Below are 27,515 nucleotides of genomic sequence, written 5' to 3'. Positions count from 1 at the left end.
ATGAATCGTTTGTTTACAAGAACTTGTTTACAAGAACTACTTAATGACATGATTAAATGGATGAAAACTACTTAATGACATGATTAAATGGATGAAGGAGTACTTAATGGCATGATTAATGATTAAATGGATGATAAATAGTATGATAAGTTGGATTGTTTTTCTTGTGCCAAGAGGAAATAGTACTATCAAAAGAGAATGGAGGGAGCAGTAGCTAAATCTGTAACTAAAAACTTCCAGTGTTCTTTTTCACCAATATAGTAAATTTCAGTGACCAGCAAATTGAAATATCCAATACAGTAATTTTTCAATGGCCGGAAAACTGAATCTCCGGTGTTGTTCACCAAACATCTAGCAAACACAGTAAAGCAATTATCCATTACACTATGGGAGGAATCAATCAAACCAATCCCAGCAAACAACAGATACCCACACCCTCTCATTGTTACTTTACAGTTCGTACCAACTTCTGAAACCTGTTAAAATCAGAAGACAAACTGCCCTAAGAAGCTTTGTTAGCAGCAGGATTTCTACCAAATTGTATGATCATCGGTTTTCCTTTGAACACGTATCCATGAGCTAGATTCTGCAAAGCCATAAACGAGACACTTATAAGAACCCATGGTTTTCATGGACCCAATAACAAAGAATCATGATAATAGCAAGACCAAACAGAATGATCATCAGAAAAAAAGAAGGATGTGCATTGTTTTCAGATAAATAACGATATTTACGCTTTTGTAACTTTCTGTGCAACTCTGTCCGTAATAAAAACCTGACCTTGGAGTATTCAGGTTGCACTCAAAAAATTAGATCAATTAGCTATGCATCTTACTTGCAACATTAAAAACAAGTGTATCATGTCAATAATCAAATCACTTACCAGAGCTCGTTGAGCAAGTTCAACCGTAGGAAATGTCACAAAGGCTTGACCACGCATCCGTCCCTCCTGGAACATGATTACAACATGGCAAACTATCATAATGAGGCACATGGTAGCAGTAAAAACAGAACTTTTACAGTCTCAAATGACAGCCGTTTTTCACATAATTTTCACAAGTAGTTTATATTTTTTGCAAACTAATTCTTTTCCGAATAATGATAAGGGCACGAGTGAATGGTATGTAGATCTAACCTGCATTAGCTTGATACTTAGACCCGATCTTACACTGTCCATACTTTCGAAAAGAGACCCTGGAGAGAGAAGGTAGAAACAAAAATTACAAACGACACTCTAGAAAAAAATGTATAAAAAATGTTTGGGCAACCTGCTACGACCTAGAATCTTAAGCAGAACATTATTAATTCCTAGGTAACACATCTTTAATCTGTCCTTGTTACCTCATTAAGCATCTTTATTCCCCTGAGCTTAGATAGATGCAAGCATGCATCTGTACTAATGATGCTAAGATATCCATCGTTAAATTTAAGGTATGACTATCGTTGCACAAGATTGCTTTGGTTTCTAACGTTCTACTGGGCCTGAGTTGCAACATAGTTGGATCACATCTCAACCTACCAGTTAACCAATTGCAGGACAAAGTTACCATTTTAATGGTAACTCTATGCTCCTGAACCTTTTCTTTTAGGACAAATACTGAAGCAAGGCCCTGAAAAAAGTAAGTTTAACAGCCTTACCAAAGACATAGAAGAAGTCATCATGAGTGACATCCTTTGCCAAGTTCTTAATGTACAAAACAATGGCGGGATTTCCTGGAGTGTAATTCTGTGAAAGCAAAACATAATATTTGGAGTCGATTCAGTGATGAGTAAGGAGCCTATGGCCCGAAGAAATATAATTGCTGCTTTTGAGATTCACAGTTCTTCAAAATGTTAGGCTCCTATCATCAAGATAGAGATGAAAAAAACAACTCACTGAATGATGATAAAACTACACTACGACATCATTAGTTCAAGAAATTATATTGTCAGGACTGTCGGTTAAATATCTGTGCAAATGACATGGTAGTACATTAGCAATTTGTACCTTGAACATAGGAAGGGACAAAATCTCCTCTGGTGGTAATTTATCTTTCTCTATTTCCTGGGGTGTGACAAAATGTTTCTCTTCAAGCTGTTCATTTGTTGAATCCAATTCTTTGTCAGTTGTACTTGGTATAGGTGGTTCCTTCTGTGTAGCCTTAGGGGCAATTTTTATCTGACGAGAACCATTGTATTAGAAAAAAAGACAGGCACTCAAATTTTTCAACCAATGAGTAAACAAACAAAGAGTAGCTAACCTGAAGTACTGGGTTTTTCTTTTTTATCACTTGAAGCTCAGTAGAAACCAATGCAGCAGGTTTCACCCCAACTGCTTCATGAGCAACACTTTTATCAACTGCAGGACCAACAATAGCTTCATGTTTTGCACGCTTGCTTTTCCGTTTATCAACATCGTCCTGGAAAAATAAAGTGTTCATGAATGATTTGAAAAAGATGTTACAAGGTGAAACTAGAAACACAGAAGTAGCAAGTACATCAGATGATTCCAACTCAGACTCATCACTAGACAAATCAGCTGAACGAAGTTCCTCCGTTGTAGTAGGTTGCAGTGGTGGCGGAGGATGAGGGGGAGCAGACACTTGTGATGGTAGCGGCGGAGTAGGCAATGCCATCCGAAATGGAGCTGGAAGATTCATCTTGTTCATTAAGTGTAACACCTGTCGCAAGAAAAATGTAGTAATGCATCTACTCGTGCTGAATGAAAAGATAGGCACAGAAGCATGCCTTGCAAGTTATAAAAGTGAGTTCAGGGGATGGAAATCCTAATAAACCTGGGTGTAGAATCGGGGGACGGCAATGAGAGCATTAACAATATTGTTCAATATGTTTCCATCTGGCGGTGGATATGCATACCTAAAAAGATGCAGAGCACTCAGATCAAGCTCAAGAAAGTAAGGTGGTTTATGATTGCCAACAGTGTATATCAGAAAAGGCTTCAGTGTAGAATGAGAGGTATTCGATTGTAAAACTGTGCAGCATTGTGGAGTCAGAGAAGTGCATCACCTAAGTCAGCATATAATAGTTTGGAATTTATGCTAGTTTGATTCTGATTACATTCCAGAAAGATACAGCAAATGGACCATACATATTTTGCATTGACAGCTCAAAGGCGTTCAGCTGAGGAATTTTTTAAAGTAAATTCAACTATTTCACAAAATCACAATGTGAAATAGATAGTTCAATTCATAATCCCAAGAATTCAACTATCCAAGCATCATGTTGCGAAAAAGGATAGACAAATTCATAGTTAGTGAAAATGATTTCTTACGAAATTATGAGTATGCAGGTAAACTGTCTAAATTCTAAATAACAGATAGCGCAATGTATATTCATGAGATCTAAGAGGTTGCAGAGAACAATCATATAAAAACTTACAGGGCAGAGTATATTCATGAGATCTAAGTGGTTGCAGAGAACAATCATATAAAAACTTACAGGGCAGAGTATATTCATGAGATCTAAGAAATGGCTAGGCATCTTCACGTCAACATCAAAAGATAATGTGACGTAATGAAGCAGTGAACTGATATCATACTCAAGATGTGGTGGAAATGGATAGTCCACACCAAGCTTGGGAGCAATTGGTTCAGCAGTCGATGTAGGATTCTTCTGATTTTCGGAACAAATACTTGGTGCAGGGGACACACCATGCTCTAGCTGGTCCTGAGGCTTCGCATGCGCATTATTTGCATTTGGCCGATTTGCTCTCTCAACTATTAACACTTTCCCGAGAAACCTCAACCTGCAAAGCCATCCCTTAGTGAACAGGCAATGCATGACGTATCAGTTCAGATGAACACAATGGGGGCATTAATTCACAATATTGACAGGAGAAGACTGTCGGTGAATGCAGCCAATTTGGAGTGAAGAGAGTATGTGACCTAAATCATCATGTGTAGACGAAACTAACCTGTTCAATAGCGAATGTGCGTGATTGGCTGCCGCCTCGTCCCTAAAATCTACAAATGCACAGTTCCTCAGCCTGCAACAGACCAACAAAATGGCTAAGCAACCAAACAAACATAGGAGACAGCTTGGTGTCCAAATTTGACCAGTAACAACTCTAGTGGAGAAATATGGCAGAGAGATATTGAATCTACGACAGGATAGTCCATTGCAGCATCGCCTAAACAATTATATATTAGACAGAACCACACGCTACTGAAACTAATTTAGCATGCAGAACACCAAGCAGAGCACAATTAAGCAAGTGGCAGGGAGGAGATAAGTACTTTCCACCGGCACAGGGGCGGACGGACGTGGCCCCGTAGTGGGAGAAGAGGCGGGAGAGCATCTCCTGCGTGATCGCCTCCGGGAGGTGCCGCACCAGCAGCGTCGCCGCCCCCGCTGGCGCGGGGCCCGGCTGCTGCTGTTGCAGAGGCGGCGGAGTTGCGGGGTAGGGTGCTGTAGGTAGCGTGTGCGGCGGCGGGAAGGACGCCATCGGAGTTAACGCCGGTGGATTCAGACTGGTCTGGAAGGAGTAGGGTTTTACTGGGACGGCGAGTTCCGGCCGCACCTGGCGGGCGCGCCTCCCTGCGTCGGATCGAACCGGACGCCTCCTGGATTCGCAGCGCCGCAGCCGCAGCCGGTGGGAGCTGGAGAGATACTTGCGGGGTGCGAACGCGAGGAAGCGGGGCCGGCTCGCGCTCGGCACGGTGGCGACAGGACGTGAGCCGATTCGGTGGGCTTTAGCGAGGAAAAGGAGAGGGGGGCGGGCGGGGGAGGAAAGGAAAATGGCGGGCCGGACACGAGGCGGCGTCCCCGGCTGCTGCGGGCTGAAGGCCGGTGCGGTGGGAGAGAGCGGGGGGGGGGGGGGGGGCGGCGCTGCGGCCTGCTGGGGAGAAGAACCTTCGGTGCAAACTGCAAAGGCAAGGCAAAGACATCTAGCGCTGCGAGCCGGCAAGACGAATTCGCATGGGCTTACGTTCATGGGCGACATCTATCGTTGCGGGCCGGTTTAGTTGGGCTGGGGTCTCCGACATCTAGCCCAACAGCTACTTTTTTCTTTGAACTCCCCTCTCAATTTCTTTCATTCCCTTCTCCGCGCAAAAACTGGACTTCATGCTTATGCGTTGAACAACACGAAGGATTTGGAGATCCTCTTAACTCTAGTGCAAGCTCCAAATCAGCTCGCGAGTAGTGCAAAGCGTGTCAGTTAATTTGACCTGAAAATTGACAAGGTAAACATTCCTAAGGCGATCAGCAACGAAGCCTTTCGAACTTATGGGTAGGCGTTCTTGGAATAAACATCACGACAGATAGATATTCAATGTAATCATATGGTGTGAATAAATAAAGCATTAATCGTATGTGCCATCGGCTGTAAGAGCCGACAGGCTAAGATAAAGTATTGTAAAACAACAGCTATAAAAAGGAACCCTTACTAACCATGCGCACACAGATAGACTAATAGATCTAGTCAATATCTTGATAAGTGTAATTGAACTTATATAAGGGAACATGAATAAGAAGGTATTGACATCAATCTATTAATCTAAAAGACTAGAACACGATAAACAAGGACCTCTTACCTACCGCTTACAAGTCGATTCAGCCAATAGATCTAATCAATGTCATGATAAGTGTATTGATCTTAGATAAGGTAACATGAATGAGAGGATATTAATTTCGGCCCATTAACTTAACAGGCAGGCTTGCAGCAGCAAGACCTCGTATGCACACCTATCAGTTTAATAACGTCATTGCGCTTCTGTGAGTTATGGATGATACCCAGCCGATGCATGGCTCTCAACAGTAGCGTTCTAACGTTAAAGATCCAATGGCTAGCAATACAAGAGGTAGGGGTAAAAATCTATTAGACCTAGCATATGTGAAGCAATAAAAGCATGTGAGATCTAACCAGCCGATACGATCAGATAACTGGTGAATGCTTAAACAAGATCAAGAAGTCGATGAAGACAACCTAACCAGATCGAAGCCATTCGATAACTATGAGCGCTGATAAAACTAAAAGATTGATACGATGCAACTTAATAAACCAGAGCAACTCGATAACTGTGAGCAACGTCGAAAACAAGTAGAATATTGGACAAAGCCTAGAAAGTTTTACTTGCAGTATAAAAACTCGATAACTAGCCACACAACCGAATATCAGGATGTAAGGAAGTTCTGATAGAGGCCGTGATGCAGCCGTGCGAGTAGGAAGAAACTCATTAAAATTACTTTACTCCTACTCTTAGGGTTTTGACGGTGTGCCGTCGAAATATTGTATTGATTGATTAATGATTATTCGTTACAAGGCCCATGGGTTTATATTTATACCTGCAGCAAACTAAAATCTAATCAATTACGACATGAATTATTACAAACTAATTAAAAATTACTAAAGATACTTCTCCACGCTTTCCCTTGTTCGGTAGAGTCGATTTCGCTTCGGATCAGACCTCCTCCAATCTTCTATCCGCTTATGGAACCCTACCGTCCCGCGGCTAATCTTATCAACGCGGAGTTATCAACAGCTCTTTTCTCTCTCCTTCGTGAGCTGACTGTCAACACTCCTCCATCTCCGAGTCCGACATGCGCGAGAGGTTCTCAGTCCGACTGAGCGCGTGCAATTCGATTTCATAACGGAACCGGATGACCGACTGGGAGAAGGAGAGCGCCATGCATACCATCACGCCCCGCTTTAAATATCGAGGCGCACCGCTCGTCCAAAGCGCTGAAGTGAAGAACCTGCGATACGAGACCAAGCCATCCATGGCCGCTGTGGTTCGCGTTGCCGGCGTTCAGTCCGTTCGCGTCGCCAGCCGCCTCCAGATCGCCATTTCTTTCTTCCCGTCTTCGACCCGCCGCGCCGGACGCCGAGTAGGCTCGGCCGGGGGTGCGCCCCCGGCGCTGACGGCGGACGTCCGGGTCGTCATCCGGAGGCACTTCCCCGCCGTCGGTCCACTCGGAACACGGATCGTCCAGAAGGTCTCGGAGGACATCGCCCTCCGTAGGCGGCCGGCCCGCAAGCTGCGTGAGCCCGACCGCGTCGAGCGAGCGCTCGCTGAAGACGTGCTCCCGCTCGTCGGCCACCCCTTCGACCGCGGCGCCGTGATCGCCACCAGCAGGGAGATCTGCGCGCGCGTGGCCGCGGCCTGCGCCGATCCGCGCGTCGCCGGCGCCGGCGTGCGCGTCCTGGTTATGGTAGACACGTTAGCGTGCCCCGTGGTGTTCTGCCCCCGGCCACCATACAAATCGACGATGTGGAGTGGCGGTGCCGTCAAGAACGTGATCGCGAATTCCGACGACCCGTGCACGGAGCCGGAGAGCGGCTTGCCTGCAGCGGCAGCGAAGGAGCAACCGCGTCCTGTCGGCGTCATCGGAGATTCGCGGGCGAAGCCGGTGGAGGAGAGGTTCGAAGGCTGGTTGCCGTGGTAGATAGGATCGTGTCGATGAATGTGACCCGGCGTTGAGGCTGCCGGCCGGAACTAGTACTCGGAGTCAGTGATGATGCCATAGCTGAGACAAGCGTTTGCTGCTGCTAGATAGCGCCTTCTCCCTTCTGCACTTGCTTGAAAGTTGAAATGTAATTTGTAGCTTTAGGTTTCTTGTCAGTGATTTCGATCTTTCAGTACGTGTACCTATTGCATTATTGTGACCTGAAATACCTAGTCTCGTTTGTATTATGAATCTGAAAAGCTGTATTCTTTAACTGGTCAAGAAATAGTTTCGGTTGTTCATGTATCTGAAGCTTATCGTGAACGATTTGAACGATAACACAAACAATAAAATTAGTCAATTACCTGGATGTGGTGGCTATGGTGGGCCGGTAGACTGCATAGACGGAGACTCAGTCAAAAAGCACAAATAACTGGCCCGAAATAAGCAAGATGTTAAAACCTAAAATCACTCACTAAGGATTGTTCCCCAAGAATTTCCAGAACAAGAAGGATTGTTCTTGAAGCTGAAAATATGTTAAGCAAGAAAATGTTCCGAAGCAGAAGAATTTTTGCAGAACAATGTTTCAGAAAAAAATGTTCCGGAACCATAAAACTGTTCCAGGAAAAAAAAAGAAAAATCCCCCAGAAAAAAAGAAGAAAAATGGAGCGCGGCTCCGGCGGCCTAGCTTGCGGCGCATGCAAAAAAACGACGTCTGCTGCTCTTGTCGACAGATGGGCTGCACTGCCCTAGGAAGGCCGTTGCGGACTTTTTACAGGTCGGACACAAATGGGCTGCAATGGGTTGCGAACTGCAAGATTTTGATTCTGAACATGGTACCTCATGTTCGGAAATCTACGTGGTCTATAATTGTTGCGTGCGTTCGTACCCCTTGCGTGACAGCGTGCAGCAGGGGCCGAGAGGGCGACGAGCGATTGGATCGGACGATGGAACCCTCAACCCTAGGAAAAGCTCGCCATTGTCGATATCGTATTCTGGAACACTTAAGCAGTGCATTCAATACGTGACGCGCTGTACCGTGTGTGCTCCCGTCCCCGCGTCCTCCTGAGCCTGATTGATTCGACTGAGACGGTATTTGAATACGAGGTGCTAAACTTTAAAAGTGTCACATCTTATGTTCAGATGCTAATTAGAAAGACTAAATATAAGCTAATTATAAAACTAATTACAGAATCCATATACTAATTCGCGAGACGAATCTACAAATCATGGACTAGTTAGTCTTAATAGATTCGTCTCGCGAATTAGACTCCATCTATGTAATGGGTTTTGTAAATAATCTATGTTTAATACTTCTAATTAGTATCTAAACATCTGATGTGACGGATTCTAAACTTTAGGGTGTTTCCAAACACCCCCTGAACCAGTGGAAACGATTAGTCCCCAAAGTCCAAACGCCCGTCTCCGTCGCTATTCTCCTCCGGTATTGCGCGGCAGGTGTCTCCGTCCCCGCTTCAGAACGAGCCCCCTCAACGCTGGCCACCATGGCAAGCTGGCGAATCATGCCTCCGCGTCGCGACCACTAGCCCCCACGGCGACCGGCCGCCGGGACGCGCAAACGCGAGGGTCGTCGGGTCGGGTACGGTGGTGGCGCGCACCGATGCGCGAAGCGCGCTGCGATCCAGAGCGGCGCGCGCTGCCGGCCGGCCAGGCCGTCGGGTCGGTGCAGTGCGCTTGGTCGCGCTTCGCTGGAGATCGCGACGTTCCGGCCTCGTACTGCACCTGCACGGATGGGTCAGCGTCTCTAGAACCGCCCGTTTCGTTTACTCTCTCCACTGCGGATCGCTTGCATTGTCCACTATACGCTCTGGATAAAATTCGCAGTAGACGACGGACCCGGCGCTACTTTGGAGGTTTAATTTGAACCGTGTCAAGACTCGGGAGTATGTTCTTAATTAGGTGCTCATCTGAGAATTGTCTTCTCGATCCACCACTGGCAGCTGACCCTGCGAGAGGATAAACTAGAATGAGCGCCCGGCCTATTTCGGGAAGTCATAGCGGAGAAACACAAGACGTCGTCAGCGGCGCAGCAAATGAGGAACTCTTTGAGTGCCATCCATGAACGCCTCTTCAATTTAATCCGCGCGCAGCCATGGCCACGCATCACCAGAACTACCCCGCATCGCCGGGCACCTAATCTTAAACTAATCGAACGTTAATCTCCCACTCTTCTGCCCGCTAACACTAGCAAATATACTTTACAATATAACGAACTTTCCGGAGCTGAAACATGTCACGCCAAATATCATAAACAACATGTTGTCGCGCCCAAACCCGCACGCATTTCACTAGTTGCGCAGATTTTCCCTGTTTGAAAATATCTCGCCCTTGCTTCTAAAACTCTTCGAAATCCCCAGCAGCAACGCGCAATTACACACGTGTTCGAATGGCCGCCACCATCCCGCCCGGCTGCGCAACCGTTCGCCACGAGGGCCAGCAAGGACGAACGCCCGGGGACGTCGCCGTCGGGGTTCCCAAGCGGCGCACTCAACGGAGCTACACCTGGCAATGGCAAGCTCCGCGACGCAACTCGCCACACGCCCCCGCCAGGCTTCTTGGACGAGACGAAGAAAAAGGGCGAGACAAAATCAAACCCGGATGAGACTGACTTTTTGAGAGAAATCAGACAGCCGGTCCGGGTTGCGTCACGACTGACAGCGCTCGGATCTGCCGGGAGTCGCTCGATCGGAGTGGTTTGAGAGCGCGGAACTGCTCCGGATCTGTCACATTAATTGAAACCGTTGACAACATCTCGGTGCTGTACTGTACGTTGCCGATCGGGATGGCACAGTGGGAGTGGCAGTGGCCAAGCGGCAAACATCCTTCGGATATTGCCAAATGCGTCTCCCCTCGTTCGTTTTCGCGCACATTTATGGCGTTTCGCGTCTCCAAAACTCTTCTCGCTCGCACATATGCACGGCCAGAATTTTCGAGGCTGCGGTGGCGAAACGTGCCCAAGTTCTACTGTGGCTGTGAGCCGTATGAACAAGTTGACACGTGCAGTCGGTACTCAGGACTACTGATGCTGTATCTTTTTTCCAAGCGTGCAGTTGATGTGCAGGTAGACGAAAAGATTGAGATTTCGCAGCGCTGCAGGTACAGCTAGCCACTAGCCCTGACGCTCTTCGGCCAGACGCACACACCCCACCGGTTGCTCATGACGCTTCGCTTGGTGCCGTACGTACATGTTGATTACGCTGTGGACATGTCACGGGCTGAGAACCTAAAGCTACCACAGCCTACCACGAGCTCACCCCCCGTTTGTTTATCGCGTAGCACGACGAGTAGAAGCATCACTTGACTGAAGATTTGTTCACTTGCAACTGACAGGGACAAGGGCGTACCAACCACGGGGAAAAAGAGGGGAGGGCGATCTAGAGCGCGAGGAGAGGGAGGGTAGGTTTGGAACTTTGGAAGCCTCCGGTCACCAAACCTTATCTGGCTATCTGCTCAGCTCCGGCACGGCCCCGTCGGCGTGCCACGCAACAGTAAAAGGCCGGCACTCACCGTAGACTTCTTCGTACGATAGCATATGGCGTCCCGGCGACCACGCCGGAGGTGCCTGCAAATACTTGCATTGGATTACGGTACGGTCATGGACCACGTGGGCGTTTGGGTTCGTTTTGTCCACTTTTTTTTCAGGCGCAAGTACGTGCTTTAACGCCACGGCTGCCCAAGTAGAACGGAACGCCGGAACGGTGCCTCGTAAGGTCAGAAAAGGCGCGTCGAGGCGGAGCCAATGCGCCACGTGAACAATGCGGCGGCGACGGTGTGCGTGCGACGTCGAAGCGTGCCACGGCGGTGAAGCATGTGGTTGTGAGCTGGTTGCGGCGGCTCGGACTGTTTGGCCATGATTCGAAGTCACGGAGCAGCTCAGTTTGGCAAGTACGTGAACGCTCTCCGTCCATGGAGACAAGGAGCATTTGTGGAAGCCTTGCGCGCCTTTTCAACAACGAACTGATGCGTTAACTGTGTTGTCATTTATTGGCGGCGACGAAATACTACGATGGATTGCACTTTGCAGTAGCGGAAACGGCGTGATTCATGCGTGACTGCACCTGCATGAGGTTTTTCATCTAGAACGTGAGAGAGATGGACGAGTGTGGTGGGGTCTAGGCGATTTGGCCTTGGGATCTTTTTTTCCCCCTTGGACACCAAGACTGGAGCAACCAATCGGTGGCGACCGGTGGGCCAAGGCGGCGCGGCAACAACATCAACCGTGGCACGCGCCTGCACGAGCCGAAGCGCGTCAGACACTCAGACGTCGCGGGCAAGAGCGCGACGTGGGCGGCAGCCGGGCAGCGGATTGAGCTGGCCCCTCGTCACGTCATCGTACCTCTAAGTTAATGGTAGTTACAAATAATAAGAAATTTATTTTTATTAATAATCCACCAATCAACCCCTTATCTTGTTCATTATAGAAAAAATTATATGACAATCATCCAAATATGCCTACAATACCTTGTATTTGAGGGAGTATCCACCATTCCATGTTTATGAGATACCTTATCATTTATGGAACATTTATCACTAAATCTTGATTACCCATATCACACAACATCACTAAGTGTGGATACGAATTTAAGAAATATTCTGCCCTTTCATCTAACTTCTCCGAGATGACACTTGATTTGAGCCGATATTATCTGACCCATTATAACCCAAGCACATCCACAGTAGTTATGCTGCTAGCATCATTTTTTAAAAAAGCAACAAAAGATGAAAATATTAAAAATGCATAACGACCAAAAAATTATCGTGTTGTTTCTATGCTTATTATAGCAAAAACCTCCATATTTTAGATGTGTGCTAATCCACGTGGACACAGGGGTGACATGTATGGACACATATTGGCCATACTATAGTTCTTTTCAAAAAGGACGGCAAGAGCTTTGCCACAGTATTGTCAGAGAAAAATGGAATGGTTTATGAGAACAGTCGAGCTCGAGCCCAGAAACGTACCCATAAAAAAAACTACCAAAGGGAGGGAGGCATAGCATACATCCTTTTCGGTGCAACCCAACTACCATGTCTCACTCAACCTTGTTACACTAAGCGCAACTTTCAAACTATGGTTAAGCTGTATCTTAACTCACAATTAATCCTTTGGAATGCCTCAGGTCGCATTTGTGCAGCCGCGTTAACCGTTTGATTAGGACGTAATTAACAAAGCCATTTTTTTCTCTCGGTTGTAACGCGGTTGTATAAATCCGCTGTTAATCCATGAAGCGTATCAATTTAATGACCACAAAACGTAAAGCGTGTGAAATGAGATTAAATTCACATTTATGCACCGTTTCACTATTATGAGATATCTTATCATTTACGGAACAGATCACTAAACTTTGATGATCCATATTAGAAAAACATCTCTCATATATACAAAAAGGGGGTATATAATCGTCATGGGTATGATTTTAAGAAACAATTTGTGTTTTCCTCTGACTTTCTGAGACGAAACCAGATTTGAGCGGATATTATCTGACTCATTTGCATCGAGTCGCCTTTACAATAGCTACGCTGCTAGCATCGCTCTCTGTAAAAGCAACATACCACCTTGCGGCAGCCCAAATCAAGTGGACAATGACAGAGCGCTTGCGCTAACAATGTTGTCGAAGAGGGATTTTCAAACCTTTTATGAAAAGGGCGCCGTCCGATCCCTTTCCGAAAAGTATTCGGGATCACCGCCCTAATACATTCCATTATCGCTCAAGCAGGGGGCTCATTGGGTAAAATCTCTCTCCCTTGCTCAAAGAGCAAACAAACAAAATGGTCGCACACAGCTGTCGCAAAATGCAGCAGCGTCCAATTGTAACGTCCACTTGTAACCGGTGGCTCGGCTCTGCTTCTCTAGAAGAAGAGAACACGCGTACGTGTCGCCCCCCGGACGCGCGGGAGGAGAGCAGAGAAGAAACGGGGAGACGGACACGGACGACGGAGAGACGGAAGTGAGCAGGCAGCTCGCCGGTGCCGGACACCTCGCGCTCGCGAATTGTGATGCCGCATGCACACGAGCTGCGCACGCGTGCACGCGTTACGGGCTGGCTGGCCTATGCGTTGCTGTACAAGCTATCATCAGACGCCGATCACGAGCAACCTCTTGGGTCTTTTCCTGGTACACCTGGCAGTACGTATCAGCAGGGACTTTATCACGTCGCGCGTGCTAATCCGTGGCAGGAGCCAATCTTCGCGCGAGGCATGCGTATTCGCACCTGTGAGAAGTGAGAACACACCACGAACGAATCCGTGGTTCCAAGGTTCTTTGCTCGCTCGCAGTTGGTCACCGGTCGCCACTCACCAGGTGGACCTTGGCGCGAGGACTGCGATCCACGACCTAATACAAAAAAAAAAAAAACCACGAGCCCGCCGTCCTGATGCCCTACGAATATACGATCAACCAGTCACCGCCGCCCAATTCAGCTTCCCCGATCCGTGTCCGGACGGCATGGAGCAAACGAAAGCGAGGTCGGGGTGCGCACGGAAAAATTCCCGTTCTGATGAGCTCCGGAGACTCCTGCCGCAGCCTATGCCGGGTGGTTAGTGGTCACGTCCCCCCGACGGCCCCCTGGCATCTAATCCGGTGATGATGCGGGAAAGGAAAAGGCGGGGGGGAGGAAGCGCTTAAACAAGATTATCTGAGGAGCCCGGTGGCCCGTAGACGACGTCAATCGCCGGATAAGACGCTGCGAAATCCGCGCCGTAATCACCAGGCTGAAAGCAACCCGCATCTGGACATCTGCATCGGAACGTAATCCCCCCCGGGGAGAATTGATTAGCCTCGGGCACACACGCAGGTTAGCAACATGCGCCCTTGATCCCCCGCCGGCCGCCGAGCAGAGAGAGGGAGAGGGAGAGAGCGGTGCCAATCGATCTTTGTTTAGAGCCAGCCTTCGCGGTCCAAGATGGCGTTTCTTTATAGACGGGAAGGACGGCGAGGAATAGTATAATGCGAGTACCAATGGACGGGGAGCCTAAAGTTGTGACGTCACGCGGCGCAACGACTTGGACAGTTGAGCCAATCGCCCAATCCGATCCAATCGGAACACCCCAACCCAACGGCAGAGGAGAGGTGAGGTGACCGGCAGCTGCTGCCGGCGTTGTTTTCGCGTCACTCCCGGCGCCATCCCCTACGGGCTACGGCCTAAAGCTTCTTCGATATACTCGTAGGCTCCTAGCCTTGGTGTGAGGGGGAGGAGAGAATATTCGCCCCCCAACCCAATTCGCCCCGCCACAATTATTATTTCCGCTCCTTCTTTTATCAGAGCGAATCTCGCCGATCCTTCCATTCCATCCGTCCTTGCCGCCCCTGGCTCAAGCCAGCGCGTGGAAATGGCCCGGCCAGGCCACTAGGTCAGCCACACACACCGCCCCGAAACCCGGCGCCCGCTCCGACCCCACTCCACCTCCACCACCGCGCCGCCCGGCACAAGCCTCTTGCGTCGAATGGAAACGAATGCGCGCACAAGCAAAAACGCAAGACGCAAACGCAACGAACAGAACAGCAGCAGCGCGCGAAGCCGTTCCGTGGCCGGTCGCCCGCGCGCGGTTTCGGCCGTCCCCGTCGTCGGCGTGCGCGTGAGCGACAAGTTTTTTCCCCGTGGGGCTGCACGACTTGGGGTCGGGGTTGGTTAGGATGGATGTGCACGTTGGGTTTCTGTTTCTCGCCTCGTCCGTTCCGCTGGCTTTTACCCGCGCATGGAGAGTGGAGACGTCGGCGGCGGGGGCACGCCGCTGGGGTTTCCGAAACGAGATAAGGCCGGAGCCGGGCGGTAGGCCACTTCGCGCGAGCCATGCCGCCGATCCGACTGGGCGCGATGAGGACGACGTCGCCTCCAAATAATTGGCCGGATTTGGATCCCCGATCCCCACAGGGGGCGAGCGCGGACCGCCCCATCATCCGCATGGCGGCGTCGCGTGGGATGACGGCGAGGGCCCCATGGATCGAACGAACCATGATCCGTCCACTGCCGACCCATCCCATCGCATCGCGTCCATGGGGGTGGTTGCTGCTAGATTTTGGAAAGACGTAGTGATCGTGCGATGCCATGAACGAACAAGTGGAAGACGGTAGCAGTACAGCAACAGGGTTGAGATCAAAAGAGGTTAACTGAAGCATCAATTCACATAATGGCATGTCGAGCTCAAGCAGCAATTAATGGTGGTACATGTACACATAAAGCTAGCGCTAGCTGGCTCATCAATCGCCCAAATTAACTAATCAATTCGTAAACCCCCCTGCAGTGCACTGCATCTGGCATCTGCAGATGCAGCACCACCCCTAATCTGCACCCATTCATTAATCCTATCAATAACTTGCCACTACTGACACAATCAGAGAAGTAGTACTATGTACATAGATCAAGACAAGGAACCTAGGATGGGGGGAATTAATTAACAAGGAGGCCCTAATCCCCTGGCGGCCTGGACGGATAATAATCTAGTCAGACCCGAGGTCAGGAGCGGCCAGACTTGGCGGGGGCGGTGACGATCGACGACGCATCAGCGAACTGTCACCAACCCAAGCGAGAAGAGACCAAGATAATCAATCAAATCAAGCAATTAATCAACCAAACCATGTGATCGGCGCGGGTGAGCAGACCCGGCACCCGATCGCATGTTCAGGCTTCAGTGCTTCCAGAAGTCGGCGACGTAGAGGAGCGGGTCGTCGAGATCGTGCAGGAACTGGTGCGACGCCGACGGCGTCACCGCCGACGAGATCTCCGCGCACCCGCCGCCGGCGTTGCGGTCGGTGCTGAGCCCGGTCTCGCGGGACGGGCTGAGCACCGACGTCGTCTGCCCGGAGGCCACCTGCTCCGCCTTGCAGTACCTCCGGATGGCCGGGGTCAGGTCGCCGGAGTTCACCGCCGGCAGCGAGAAGTACTGGCCGGAGTAGAACATCGGCGGCTGCTGCTGGTACTGCAGCGGCGCGTGCTCCTCCATCTTGACCGGCAGGTAGCTAGTGCCCGGCGCCGCGGCGGCGTGGCCCGAGGTGGACGCGACGCCCTTGAAGTCGATCACCTCGTCCACCTCGCCGCCGAAGGAAGGGTCCATGAGGGGAGGCAGCTCGGCGCTGTCGAGGAGCTCGCTGATGAAGCCCAACGAGCCGATGCGCTCGAGCTCCGCGCCGGCCGCCGCCATTGCGGGCTCCGTCCTCGCCGCCAGCTCCTTGTTGAACACCTTGCACACGGCCCACTCGTCCTGCACGCAACAAACAAACCGCGTCTCAGGAAAAACGAAGGGGAATTCGCGCACCGACCGAAAAGGGAAAGAAATTTCCAAGCTCGAACAAGTAATTAAACGAGGGATAGGGGAGAGAGGCCGGACCTTGGCGGAGCGCGGCAGCGCGTGGGGAAGCTTGCCCTCGAGGCGGAACTCGTGCATGACCCAGCCGGTCTTCTCCCCGCGCGGGGCGCGGCCGCGGTAGAAGACGAGGGTCTTCTTCATGCCGACGAGGATGCCGCGGCCCCTGAAGATCTCCTTGTCCTTGCCGGTGGCCTTCCAGTAGCCGGTCTCCGTGGCGCGGTTGGTCCGCGTCCCCGTCGGGTACTTGCGATCCTTGTGGCAGAAGAAGAACCACTCCTTCTCCCCCATCTTGGCCCGGCCTGCAGAAATCAAACGCGAACTTTTCAATTAGGCCATGGTTTCCAAGAGGTACTAGTACAAAGGACGAAAAGGTGCAGCTACGACTGTGGATGCTAGTAGCCTAGTACTGACCTGGGAGATCCCACGGCTCGCACTTGTTGAGGTCGACCTCGCCGATGACGCCGGAGACGAAGCGGTGGTCGAGGGCCTTGTGGGTGAGGTAGTGCGTGATGATCTCCTCGTCGGTGGGGTGGAAGCGGAACCCCGGCGGCAGGTCGAGCTGCCCGGCGTCCTCCACCTCCGCCTGGTTTATCACGGACACCTCAGACATCTCCGCCGCACCGAACAACACCAGCAGCAGCCTCCCTTTCTCTCTTCCGCTCCAAGCCTCGACGAGAGGAAGCGGAGATGGCTGCCTCACAGGGAAAGAGAGAGGAGAGGTAGAGGCGTGTGTGAAAGAGAGAGGTGGGTTGGGGAAGAAAGCAAAGTGGCTGGACTGGAGGAGCGGAGGGGCTGGGCGCCTTATATAGGCTCAGCGCGGTGACGGGCCGGGAGCGGAGAGCCATGCGGCGGCGGCTTGCAGGCGACGGACCCCGTCCGGCCGGGACCGGGCGAGAGGGGTCGGGCCGGCTCACCGTTCACGTCTCACTTCTTACCGCCAGGACAGGAGCTGCGGCCCCAAAGCAACTTCCAAATTACCTGTCCTAATCCTAATGGCCCTTGTCCTAATCCTGTGCCCGCTCCGCTCCACTGGCCCGTGGAATATTCACTCGCCCGCCCGTTCAAAGCTAACGCGGCAGCGATGCGGCCGAGTCGAGAATAGAAAAACCACAGCTCTGCTCTGCTTTAAATATCACGGAGCCTTTAGATACAGTTTCAGTAGGAGTTTTTTCTGTGCTCTCTGACCTTTTTTACGAGTGGGGGAGTAGACATGGGCAGGCATATCTGTCCGTCCCCACATGGCAGCGAGAAGAATTCAACGCGCCGCTACCCCCGGGCATCAGATATTCATATCCTCCTCCTTCCTCCCGGTTGCTTTCCAGAAAACGGCGAGAAATCCCGATAACCATGGCAGCTTATTCGTGACGAATCGCGGTCCGTGGTTGTCGTGCTCGCTTCCGTTCGTCGCCTCTTTTGGGAAACTTTCAAGCCAGTAGTTGTTCCTTGTCCACAGGGCGGGGCGTAACGTCACACGACGAGGCCGGCGACGGCGACAATTTTGTGCAAAGATACCAACGGCCTTTACGCCTGTGGACGTATGGGCGCAGCCGGACGAAAAGCACGGAAAATTCGATGGGATGAGCAGTTTTCCCTTTCGGAAGGGAGCACGCAGCCCGCGTCCGTAGCGCATCAGGGCATGGTCCCGTGGTTCTGAGCATTTCCTCCGTCAAGTTCTCCGCTTTAAACGGAGTGCGAAATGTTAAGCGATGACGTGCTTCAGTTCTAGCCGGAAAGAGCTAGCGGTGATTTTTTTAAAAATTTATTTTGTCCCTCGTCTGATTCTTCCAGGCTTTCCAGCAGTAAATATCCAAGTGCAGGGCATGGCCGGACGGTCTCTTAAACTTGTCGCGTTGTGCCAAATAGGTCCATCAACTCTAAAAACGCATTTTTGGGTCCCCAAACTTGCTAATTGTGCCAAATAAATTCAAACCTTAGCTAATCGTGCCGATTTGTTCTAATCTCTCTCATCATCCTTGTCATCTTCCCCCGCCCCTCCATCTCTCTCCCTGCGCCGTCGCCCCCTCCCTCCCTTCCCGCGCCGCCACTGCTCCCTCTCCCGCGGTCATGTGCCGCCCAGCCCTCCAGGTGTGCCGCCGACCTCCCTAGCGCAACCCCTCCCCGCTGCCCCTCCCTGTCGCGGCTCCACCCCGCCGGTCCTCGCCGCATCGCCGCCTTCTTCCCCATCTAGCGGCACCGGCGGAGCTCCTGGACAGGCCCCTGATTCTCCGTCCCGCCGGCGAGGGACGCGACAGCCTCCTTGTCTGATGTGAGGGCGAAGGAGAGGACGTGATGGCCGGTGAAAAGGAGGTAGTCGGTGCGGCGTGGCGAGAGGTAGGCGAGGAGCGTGGTGACCTAAGACTCGCCAGAGGCGACGGCCTCGAGCTCGAGCAACGCGTCCCCGGTAGCGGAGAAGACCGCCACCCTCCCCCGCACCTCACCTGCGCCGGCTGCTGCCGTCCTCCGCGCCTCCCCTGCGCTGGCCGGACCGGTGGCTCGGGCTTCATATGGCGGCAGCGCTGCGGTGGACGATTGGCAATGACGACTTGCAGGATGGGTGCGCCTTGGCGTCGCAAAGCTCGTGGTGATGCTCCCCTACTCCTCCAGCGTCGAGAGTCCTGCCGAATCGAGCCGGTCAAACGATGGCAGTGCCCTACTTTGGTGGTCGACGGGTACGGAGGCGGCGAGGCCACATTGGAGCTCCACGACACGGACGCCGTCATGGGAAGCTGCTCCCGGTGCACGGAAACGAAGGCCGGGCAGGTGAGAGCCGCCGGTGGTGACGACACGGAGGAGGGCGTGGGAGGCGAAGGCGGAGGCATCGACGACGAAGGTGGCGGTGGCAGTGGCTTCGAAGGGTTGGACGTGGCGTTGGACCGTGGGAGGTGGGCCTCCTTGCCGCCGCCACTCGTGGTCGAGGAAGGTGCTGCTGCAGCGGAGAGAGGAGGAGGACGGCGAGGAGGAGGAGGAGGAGGATTTGGCATGGGGGAGGCGCAGTGGCGACCGGCGCAGAGGAGGCCAGTGCGGGGAGGCGCTGGGGCAAGCAGCTTGCAGCTTGCGGTGGCGAAGAGCAGGGCGGCCGGTGAGGATTTGAGCGAGAGAGAGAAGAGGATAGAAGGAAGAAAGGGAGAGGAAAGAAAGGTGCATGGGGAGAGAGGGGGAAGGGTGGAGGAAGATGACTGGGATGGCGAGAGGGATTAGAACAAATCGGCAAGATTAGTCAAGATTTGGATCTATTTGAAACGATTAGCAAGTTTGGGGATCCTAAAATGTATTTTCAGAGTTGATGGACCTATTTGGCATAACGCGACAAGTCTAAGGACCCGTGGTGCATTTCACTTTATAAATGTGAACTATGTTCGGTTACGGTGAGTAGTTCCATAGAAAGTAGGGAAGTCGTCTGAACTTCCACTCCCTTTTATTTCTCTACTATTTTACTATTTTGTGTGATACATCGTACATGCCTTCCCTAATTCCACGAACAGGAATACCAATCTTACAAATTTTAGAAACAAGATCAAAATTGACTGTCACAAAACACAAAGAATACGAAAGTTCTTTTAATCAGGGGACATTTGATGAGCTATGCTATCACTATCACCCAAAGAATACAATCCTAGCATTCAAAATTTCTCCGACAATATATGCAATCACAATGAATATATGTATAGCATTTGGACCAGCTAGTGGGGCCAAAGTAATTTACAGGGTGTTTGGATCCTGGAGCTAAAATTTATTCCGTGTCACATCGAATATTCGGAGGGTCCTAATTAAATATAAGTTAATTATAAAACTAATTACATATATGGAGGCTAAACGGCAAGACGAATCTATTAAGCATAATTAATCCATCATTAGCAAATGGTTACTGTAGTAGCAGCATATTGTCAAATCATGGACTAATTAGGTTTAATGGATTCGTCTCGTTCTTTAGCCTCCATCTGTGCAATGGGTTTTGTAAATAGTCTATGTTTGATACTCCTACTTAGTATCTAAACATTCGATGTGACACGGACTAAAGTTTAGCCGGGGATCCAAACACCCCCGTAATCTAGCGGTTTGCACGCGGTAAATTTGAGAAAACGGATTTGCTATTTGTTTCCTTAGAAAGATTAATATGCTTGGTTGTTTCATTTCCCAATTGTATGCGCATTCAAGGGCATGGGAAAATCAAAAGATAGCACTCCTAGGAATTAGTTTAACTTCATTATTTAAGGGCAGCTATGCCATTTCTCAAGATTATTCATTTGTTCGAGGGTCTTTAGGATTGTATTCTTAGGAGATGAAGGTAGTATTTTTGGGAGCAAATGAGACATGAACTTTGCTCAATCAACAAAGGTAGAAAAGGTAATGCTCCCTTTCTTTTTGGATGTGTCTAGTCACAACTTTTTAGTTTTGACCGTCATATCTCTTTGAATAATTCAAATTATTTTTTTTAAAATGACATGGCTAGATTCGTTTATTGCAGAACTGGGGGGGGGGGGGGGGGGGGTTTAGTTTTAAGTAAGAAGCTATCCCATGGTGGCAGCAGGGATAGATGAAGCCAGTGATGATACTCATTTGTGTTTAGAGCATTTAGCTATATAAATACAAGAAGATAACTGCAAACAACCATTTAATATGCAGTTTGAACTTCTCCTTGAGGATGACTGTTCTAAAGATATACTCAAGGTTCAAAGGATGCTACATTAAAGGGTGTTTGGTTCCTTGAGCTAAAGTTTAGTCCATGTCACATCAAATCTTCGGAGGCTAATTAAAAGGACTAAATATGAGTTAATTATAAAACTAACTGCACAGATGGAGGCTAAACGGCGAGACGAATCTATCCATATGTGCAATGAGTTTTGTAAATAGTCTATGTTTAATACTTCTAATTAGTATGTAAACATTCGATATGACAGGTGCTAAAGTTTAGGGGTGGGAACCAAACACCCCCTAAGTACAAATTTAGTAATGTAGAATCATCTATTCTTAACAATCTTTTCAAAGTACTTATCTCACAACTGATTTTTAGCTTCTGTATTTTTATGCATTATCTTGACCAGTACTGCAATTAGTGAATCTCAGTAGAGGTCCTAACCGAAGTCCCTAGTCGCATTGCACTTGCATTGTCGATTATAAAAAGAGAAGCATATGTACGGCTTCAGTACTCATCATCCTTGTCTGAGGGTAGCTACATTGCACCTGTCACGGGAGTGTCAAAATATCCTTCAAGAAGATGCTGCCGTTGACCCATTAGAATATTTCAAACTCAGGAAACACTAAATTTTAAATTCCGAATGATGATTATTACTCGATTACATTTCACTTCTTAGAAAGGGGGAGATAAAAACGGGGGCTCCTCTCTCGTGGTCGTGGGGATCAGTGGATGGATGGCGTCTGGCGAAGCCAGAATTCTGGCGCAGGCCCAATGCGAGAGCATCCGGACGGTGGCGGCGAGATTCCTCCGCGGGCGCGCGCGCGCGCGTGTTCCAGCTCGCAGTGGCGTGCAGCTTCTGCCTCACCAACTCTTGCTCCAGGTCCTGGCCTCCAGCCCGGTCCTGGTGCCGCCGTTCTGGTACTGTTGTCTGGCCGATTGGATAATTGTGCGGGCCTATTCTATTAGCCTTCGCAGCGATTTACACATGGAACTGTCCCTCTCCCTCCCCACCATAGCCTGCCTCACGAGTCACGTGTCGCGATGAGGCGGTCAGGCGGCCAGCTGATGCCGATGTGTGATATGATTCAGGATCCGGTACCGGTATACTACCACTCCTCGCTGGATAAGAATATTCCCCTTTTTTTTTCCCTTAGGGATAAGCATGAAACGGGGGTAGACAAGTCGTACTAGCTCGTACATTGGTCTGAGCGTAGTTGGTGTGCCTATCGCAAATGACCCCAGCATTTTGCAAATGCTGCTCGCTCTGAATCATATCATATCCGTTGCAACGATCCTGGTCTTCTCAGTCGATCGTTCTGCTGTACATCCAATTATCATGGCAAGATGATGATGCTACATTTACTTTTATGCTGATCTCTGTGCTTGATTCATACCCAAGTATCCATAAGACCGATGCCCCGTACCAGATTGTTTCAAAAAGAAATGCCCTGTACCAGAGTACCCGACGGACTTGGACGCACCCGGCGGAGATGCTCCGGTGGGACCCGTCCCGTCCGCGGTGGCCAATCAAACGGAGAAGCCGTTTCCTCCGTGCATAAATAAATCTTTCCGTGGCGGGGCCGGTGGGGCACGCTTGCAAGCCGACGACGTCACCCTTAACTACCGACCCCACCACTCAGGCCCACAACGAAACCCCTCCCCGGCCGGATAGCTGTGGGGCCCATGGCCTATGTGCCCGGACCGACCCCCGCTCTCGGGCTCTCGGCGTCAGCAGCCGAGCCGGCGGCGGCACCCGGCCGGGCCCGACGAGGCCCCGAGCCGCTTTTGCAGTGCGGCGCGTGCCGCGTCCCATCCGCCGGTCCGCTGCGCAGGTGCACCCAACCGCCCCACCCCACGCGAACTGCCTGCCCCAGCCGCCGCCCATCCCTCGACCTCGACCAAGCTTTTGCCTTTCACAGCGGGGTCGCGGCCGCTGCGACGTCAACTCGCCCGCCGTCCCACCCCGCGCGCGCAGGTAGCCGGGGCCAGACCGGCGACGGGACGGCCCGTGCCGGTGCCGTCGGGCGTGCGCGGCGCCGTGTGGGCACCAGCCGGTGTAGCTAAGCGGCCGGGTTTAGGCGTGTAGCAGACTAGCAGGCCGCAGCGATCGCGTCGGCTCCCGTTCGTGGCGTGCGTACGTTACGTTACGTGTCTAGGTGTGTGGTACGCCGAGCAGTCGAGGCTCGAGGTTAAAGCGCGGCGAGGATGTGATCGCACATGGCTAGCGTGCAGTTGCAACGGCCCCCGTTTGCGACCATTTTTACTGTCGGTGACGCGATAACGTGGCGCGTGAGGAATGCGATCATATGAGCACGGGATTGACGCGAGAGATTAAGTGCTGATTGCAACGTGACAAACTTTTTTTTTACAGTGAACGAGCTCAAGTGAAATCAATCTGATTGCTGTGTTACACACTCTCCTCTTGAGTTGACGGTGCCATAGGCCAAGCGTAAGCCGTAATTTTTGCACCCTAGCAGTCGTACAGTGCTACTGCTCCTGCCATTATCATTCATCGAAAAGATAATTGATGGACCACCTCCTGAGGCGACACGTGGAACCAATCTCGTGGTAAGCACTAGTAAGCACTAGTACTAGTATCACGGCTTCTGACGGGCCTGCAGCCGAAAAAGGCGACGGGGTGTCTCTACTCCCTAGCTATCCCCTTGTCACCTTGCGGCTCACTCATCCAAATTGCAAATGATTGTCGATGATCGGAGGCTTCGGAGCAGTAGTACGAGAAGTAGAAGTATTTTAACCGCGCACGCTAGGGCCAACAATAGGCTCGCGGCACCACACGATCCATTAAAAACCCGCACGCTCGGCGGCGGTAATTCTCGGGATCCCGGCGCGCCGCGCCGGCGGGGGCCGGGCGGCGGTCTCGCGATGCCCGGCAACCCGCCGCTGCCGTACGCTGCGGTGACTCGGCAGCGACGAAAACAAATAGTGGTAACGTCGGCTCGCCGCCCACATGATGCGGCTGCACCCGCGCACGCGTGGACTTTATCTCCTAAGCGAAGATTAACGCCAGACCTTTTCTCCCGCAACATGATTGAATCAAGGTAAAAAGGCTCGTGAGTTTGGCACAGATCGTACACCTCCATGCACATGTTTTTCTCTGCAAACAGGGAGCGTCCGCTCTAACCATGGGCGGAGTGGAGTGCGTGGATCATCCGTGTCCTACGACCCCGTAATATTCTTTTAAATGGAGGTGATGAGTCATAAAATGGCGCTGAGACGCTCGTCAACATACGGTTAGGTCTTTGCTGGTGAGATAAGTCTACGGGGCTAGTCAGCACGTATGGCATGCATCATGGCATCAAAGCTTGGAACCCGTCCCGGAGGTCGTCCATGCTGAAGTAGTGAAGTTGCTACTGTCTGTGCTTGTTTTCTCGGGCACTGACGTCAGAGCTCAGAGCTAGCCAATGTGCAAGCAGGAATACAGAGGATGCCATGCCAGAGCAACACTCGCCGCGCCGGCTCTCATGTGGGCACAGCTTGGACAGCGGGACACCCGCAGGGAAGTCACGGCATACGATTAGCTTCTTCTCAATTTTCCCTTTTTCCTGTAGGTGTATGACAGCTCGTTTCCTTCAGAGTGTTCATCAAGTTTGTCACTCCACGCACAGTGCTGTCAATGCACGCGACTAGATTTCTCTCGCGGATCGGAGGCCTTCTCGGATTATTGCCGAGATGCTACAGTACGTCGTGCGTACGAATAATTCGCTGGGTTCTGTTCTGACCAGGGAGGCAGGGAGAACATAGTGTCAGCACTCAGGAGCACAATATTGCACAAGCAAAAAAACACTGTACCACTCCCAGAATTTCTAAACCGTTCTCTCGCTGACAAGCAAGAATGCTCGAGGACACAGCCCAGGCCGATCGAGTAGCGTGAGCACCAACCCAAAACGCCTTGCGGCTAGCACGAGATATGTCATATATGGAGTAGTCGTCGCCGTCACCGTCGCCGCCGCCGCCGCCATGTACGTCGAACATCTCGACCACTGTGCGGCCGCGCGCGTTGCGTCCATGGCCGCGGCCGCACGCCACACGCCGCGCGCCGCGCGGGTAACACGCGCCACCCTTTGTAGCCACATGCCTCGGCCCGTTCGCCGCGAGAGGGGCCTAGCGAACATGGCTGGCTAATGAGCTAATCGTACGCCGGTCACGCGCGGGGTTTGGAGATTAGCGAGCTATTCGTGCGGCTTCACCAACACACCGAAGCAACTCGTTCCCGGCGAGGCAAGCGACAGCATGCTATAGCTAGGGACAAATAAGAAAAGGCACGCAGATGTGTAGGAGTGGAAACAGTGCGGAGTTCTAGCGAATTCCTCGGCGAAGCGCACACGTTGGTTGTGTGGACGTGCGGTGTTGGTGTTCGCTTATGTTAGCATGGATTATCTCGTGGGGAATTCGTGTCCTGTTTCGAAGTGCAAGTTCGGAAACGAATGGCGGCCGGCGGGATACTGGACAGGAATCGTTAGTAGAGAAACAATTTGCACAAGGAGTTATCAGCCTCACCATTACAGAATTGAGTATAGAACAAATAGTCTTGGTTCTCAAGCTGCATTTTCTGACCATGTCATTGTCAACGGGCATACATAGTTCAATACTACATCAAAGAAATAATGCCAATGAATTGCGCTATTATAGTCCGCGAGTTAGCATCCGCACAACTTACCTAATTTCAACTGCGGAAAATTTCAAATGTACAGATAGGATAAGGGAGAGCGCATAAACTAACTGGTAGGTGCAGGATGTGTTGGTGCCGTGGTGCATTTCTATCCTCTGGTTTGATTGTCCCGTTTTTTTGTTGTTTGAAAGGACAAACTTGTTGAATTTCTTTGAGAAGTGTTTTTATTTTTCTATGGCGTCCAAATTCCAAAACCATTTCTCCTGTTTGCTTTGCTGGTCGGTTTTGTGTACCTGTACCTGTGGAGCAGTAGTTAAATGCTAAAAATAGCGTTGGTTGGTGACCGACCTGACAATTAAGATCAATCAGATCCCTCACCGGGATTATATTCGCTAGTTTACTACTCGAGAATAATGAGGAGTCCATGGTACCTGTCCTCTCACGGGTAGCATATGGTTTTTTCTTCTCGAAAAAGAAAGTCTCCTCCCGTGATGTGAAATTGGTGCCGAGAATAATGCGACGGCGCATGGTTTTCTAGTAACTACGGTATCTTAGGTGCTGTATCCCATTGATGCAGACCGCAGGCGGCAAGCAAGTTTTGTTAACAAAACGATGCTAAATTCCTGCGATATGATTCTTCACAGAGGCTCATGCGAAGTCACCGGAACCACCGCCACTTGCGGCATTTGTTCGACTTCTTTCATCTCTTCGCCACCGGCAGGAATGCGCTACATCAACAAAAATGGATACGCAGGAGCACAAAATTCCCGTCGGCGACATCGTAGCGTCATTCAGATATCCCGGAGGACGAACCGGAAGCAGAACGCTCTTTTCCGGTGGAGACCAGAAAAGGCACCGGCCGGTCAAAGGACGCGAGGAGCGTGTGGCCGTGTACATTCGCCATCACCCGCACGAGGACGACGGGGTCTCGGGATCGCAATCGGTCCTAGGCGAATGTAGCGTTTGACCGCCTACGGATGGAACACACGGACGAACTGATGTCCTCGAAAGCAGCAGCAGCACAGACGTCAGATATCCCGGATCCGGCTCTTGACCACGAAACTCAGGCGGTTGTATCTTTGCGTTCCAGACAGATCGGCCCTGTTCTGACTGCGGTACGCGGACCGGGACGCCGTGGGGTTCTGGCGGCATTGCCGGCAGGACGCTAGATTCGAGGACGACGAGCACAGCTGCTGCACAGGCACAGCACAGGGCATTGCTTCACGGCCAAGCGGCGACGGCGCGACGCCCGTATGGCACAGGAAGAAGACTAGCTCCGTTGTCTTAGGTCCAAGTCATCTTTTGGACCTACACGACCGTGGGCTGTTCGGGGCCCATTCAAAGTTTCAAAACTAGGAGGATGATTTCGTGGCAGGGAGACTTGATGGGCTGTCACGGGAACCGTTCATTTGCCGAGAAGGACCAAGTAGATACTAAGATGGGCTGTCATATAACGCCACGGCCCAACCGGGGCGCATAACGCTGCAGCCCACAACTCCCAGCCGACAGTTGCATCTGGGCCGTTGCTTGTGCATCCAA

At 51.0% G+C, this 27,515-nt stretch overlaps 2 protein-coding genes across 2 annotated transcripts; both read right to left on the bottom strand.

The window, feature by feature from the left end:
* Nucleotides 1-221: 221 nt before the first annotated feature.
* On the bottom strand, nucleotides 222-4,652 carry LOC117840601 (U11/U12 small nuclear ribonucleoprotein 65 kDa protein). Its single transcript, XM_034721122.2, has 11 exons — nucleotides 4,236-4,652; nucleotides 3,914-3,985; nucleotides 3,539-3,745; nucleotides 2,775-2,856; nucleotides 2,478-2,660; nucleotides 2,241-2,399; nucleotides 1,988-2,158; nucleotides 1,639-1,726; nucleotides 1,136-1,194; nucleotides 884-949; nucleotides 222-586 (listed from the first exon to the last, which is right to left on the bottom strand). The coding sequence occupies exons 1-11, from the start codon at nucleotides 4,442-4,444 to the stop codon at nucleotides 503-505; spliced, it is 1,380 nt and encodes a 459-aa protein (XP_034577013.1). The 5' UTR covers nucleotides 4,445-4,652; the 3' UTR covers nucleotides 222-502.
* A 10,842-nt stretch (nucleotides 4,653-15,494) lies between these two features.
* Nucleotides 15,495-17,477, bottom strand: LOC117840625 (NAC domain-containing protein 92). The gene is made up of 3 exons (XM_034721143.2): nucleotides 17,122-17,477; nucleotides 16,732-17,009; nucleotides 15,495-16,605 (listed from the first exon to the last, which is right to left on the bottom strand). Exons 1-3 carry the CDS (start codon nucleotides 17,318-17,320, stop codon nucleotides 16,033-16,035), a joined length of 1,050 nt encoding a protein of 349 aa, XP_034577034.1. The 5' UTR covers nucleotides 17,321-17,477; the 3' UTR covers nucleotides 15,495-16,032.
* Nucleotides 17,478-27,515: the final 10,038 nt, after the last annotated feature.

The sequence above is a fragment of the Setaria viridis genome, chromosome 9, assembly GCF_005286985.2.
Source record: "Setaria viridis chromosome 9, Setaria_viridis_v4.0, whole genome shotgun sequence".
In the NCBI taxonomy this organism is placed as follows: domain Eukaryota; kingdom Viridiplantae; phylum Streptophyta; class Magnoliopsida; order Poales; family Poaceae; genus Setaria; species Setaria viridis.
Note: the sequence above shows the minus strand (reverse complement) of the source record. Positions and strands in the feature narration are given on the sequence as shown.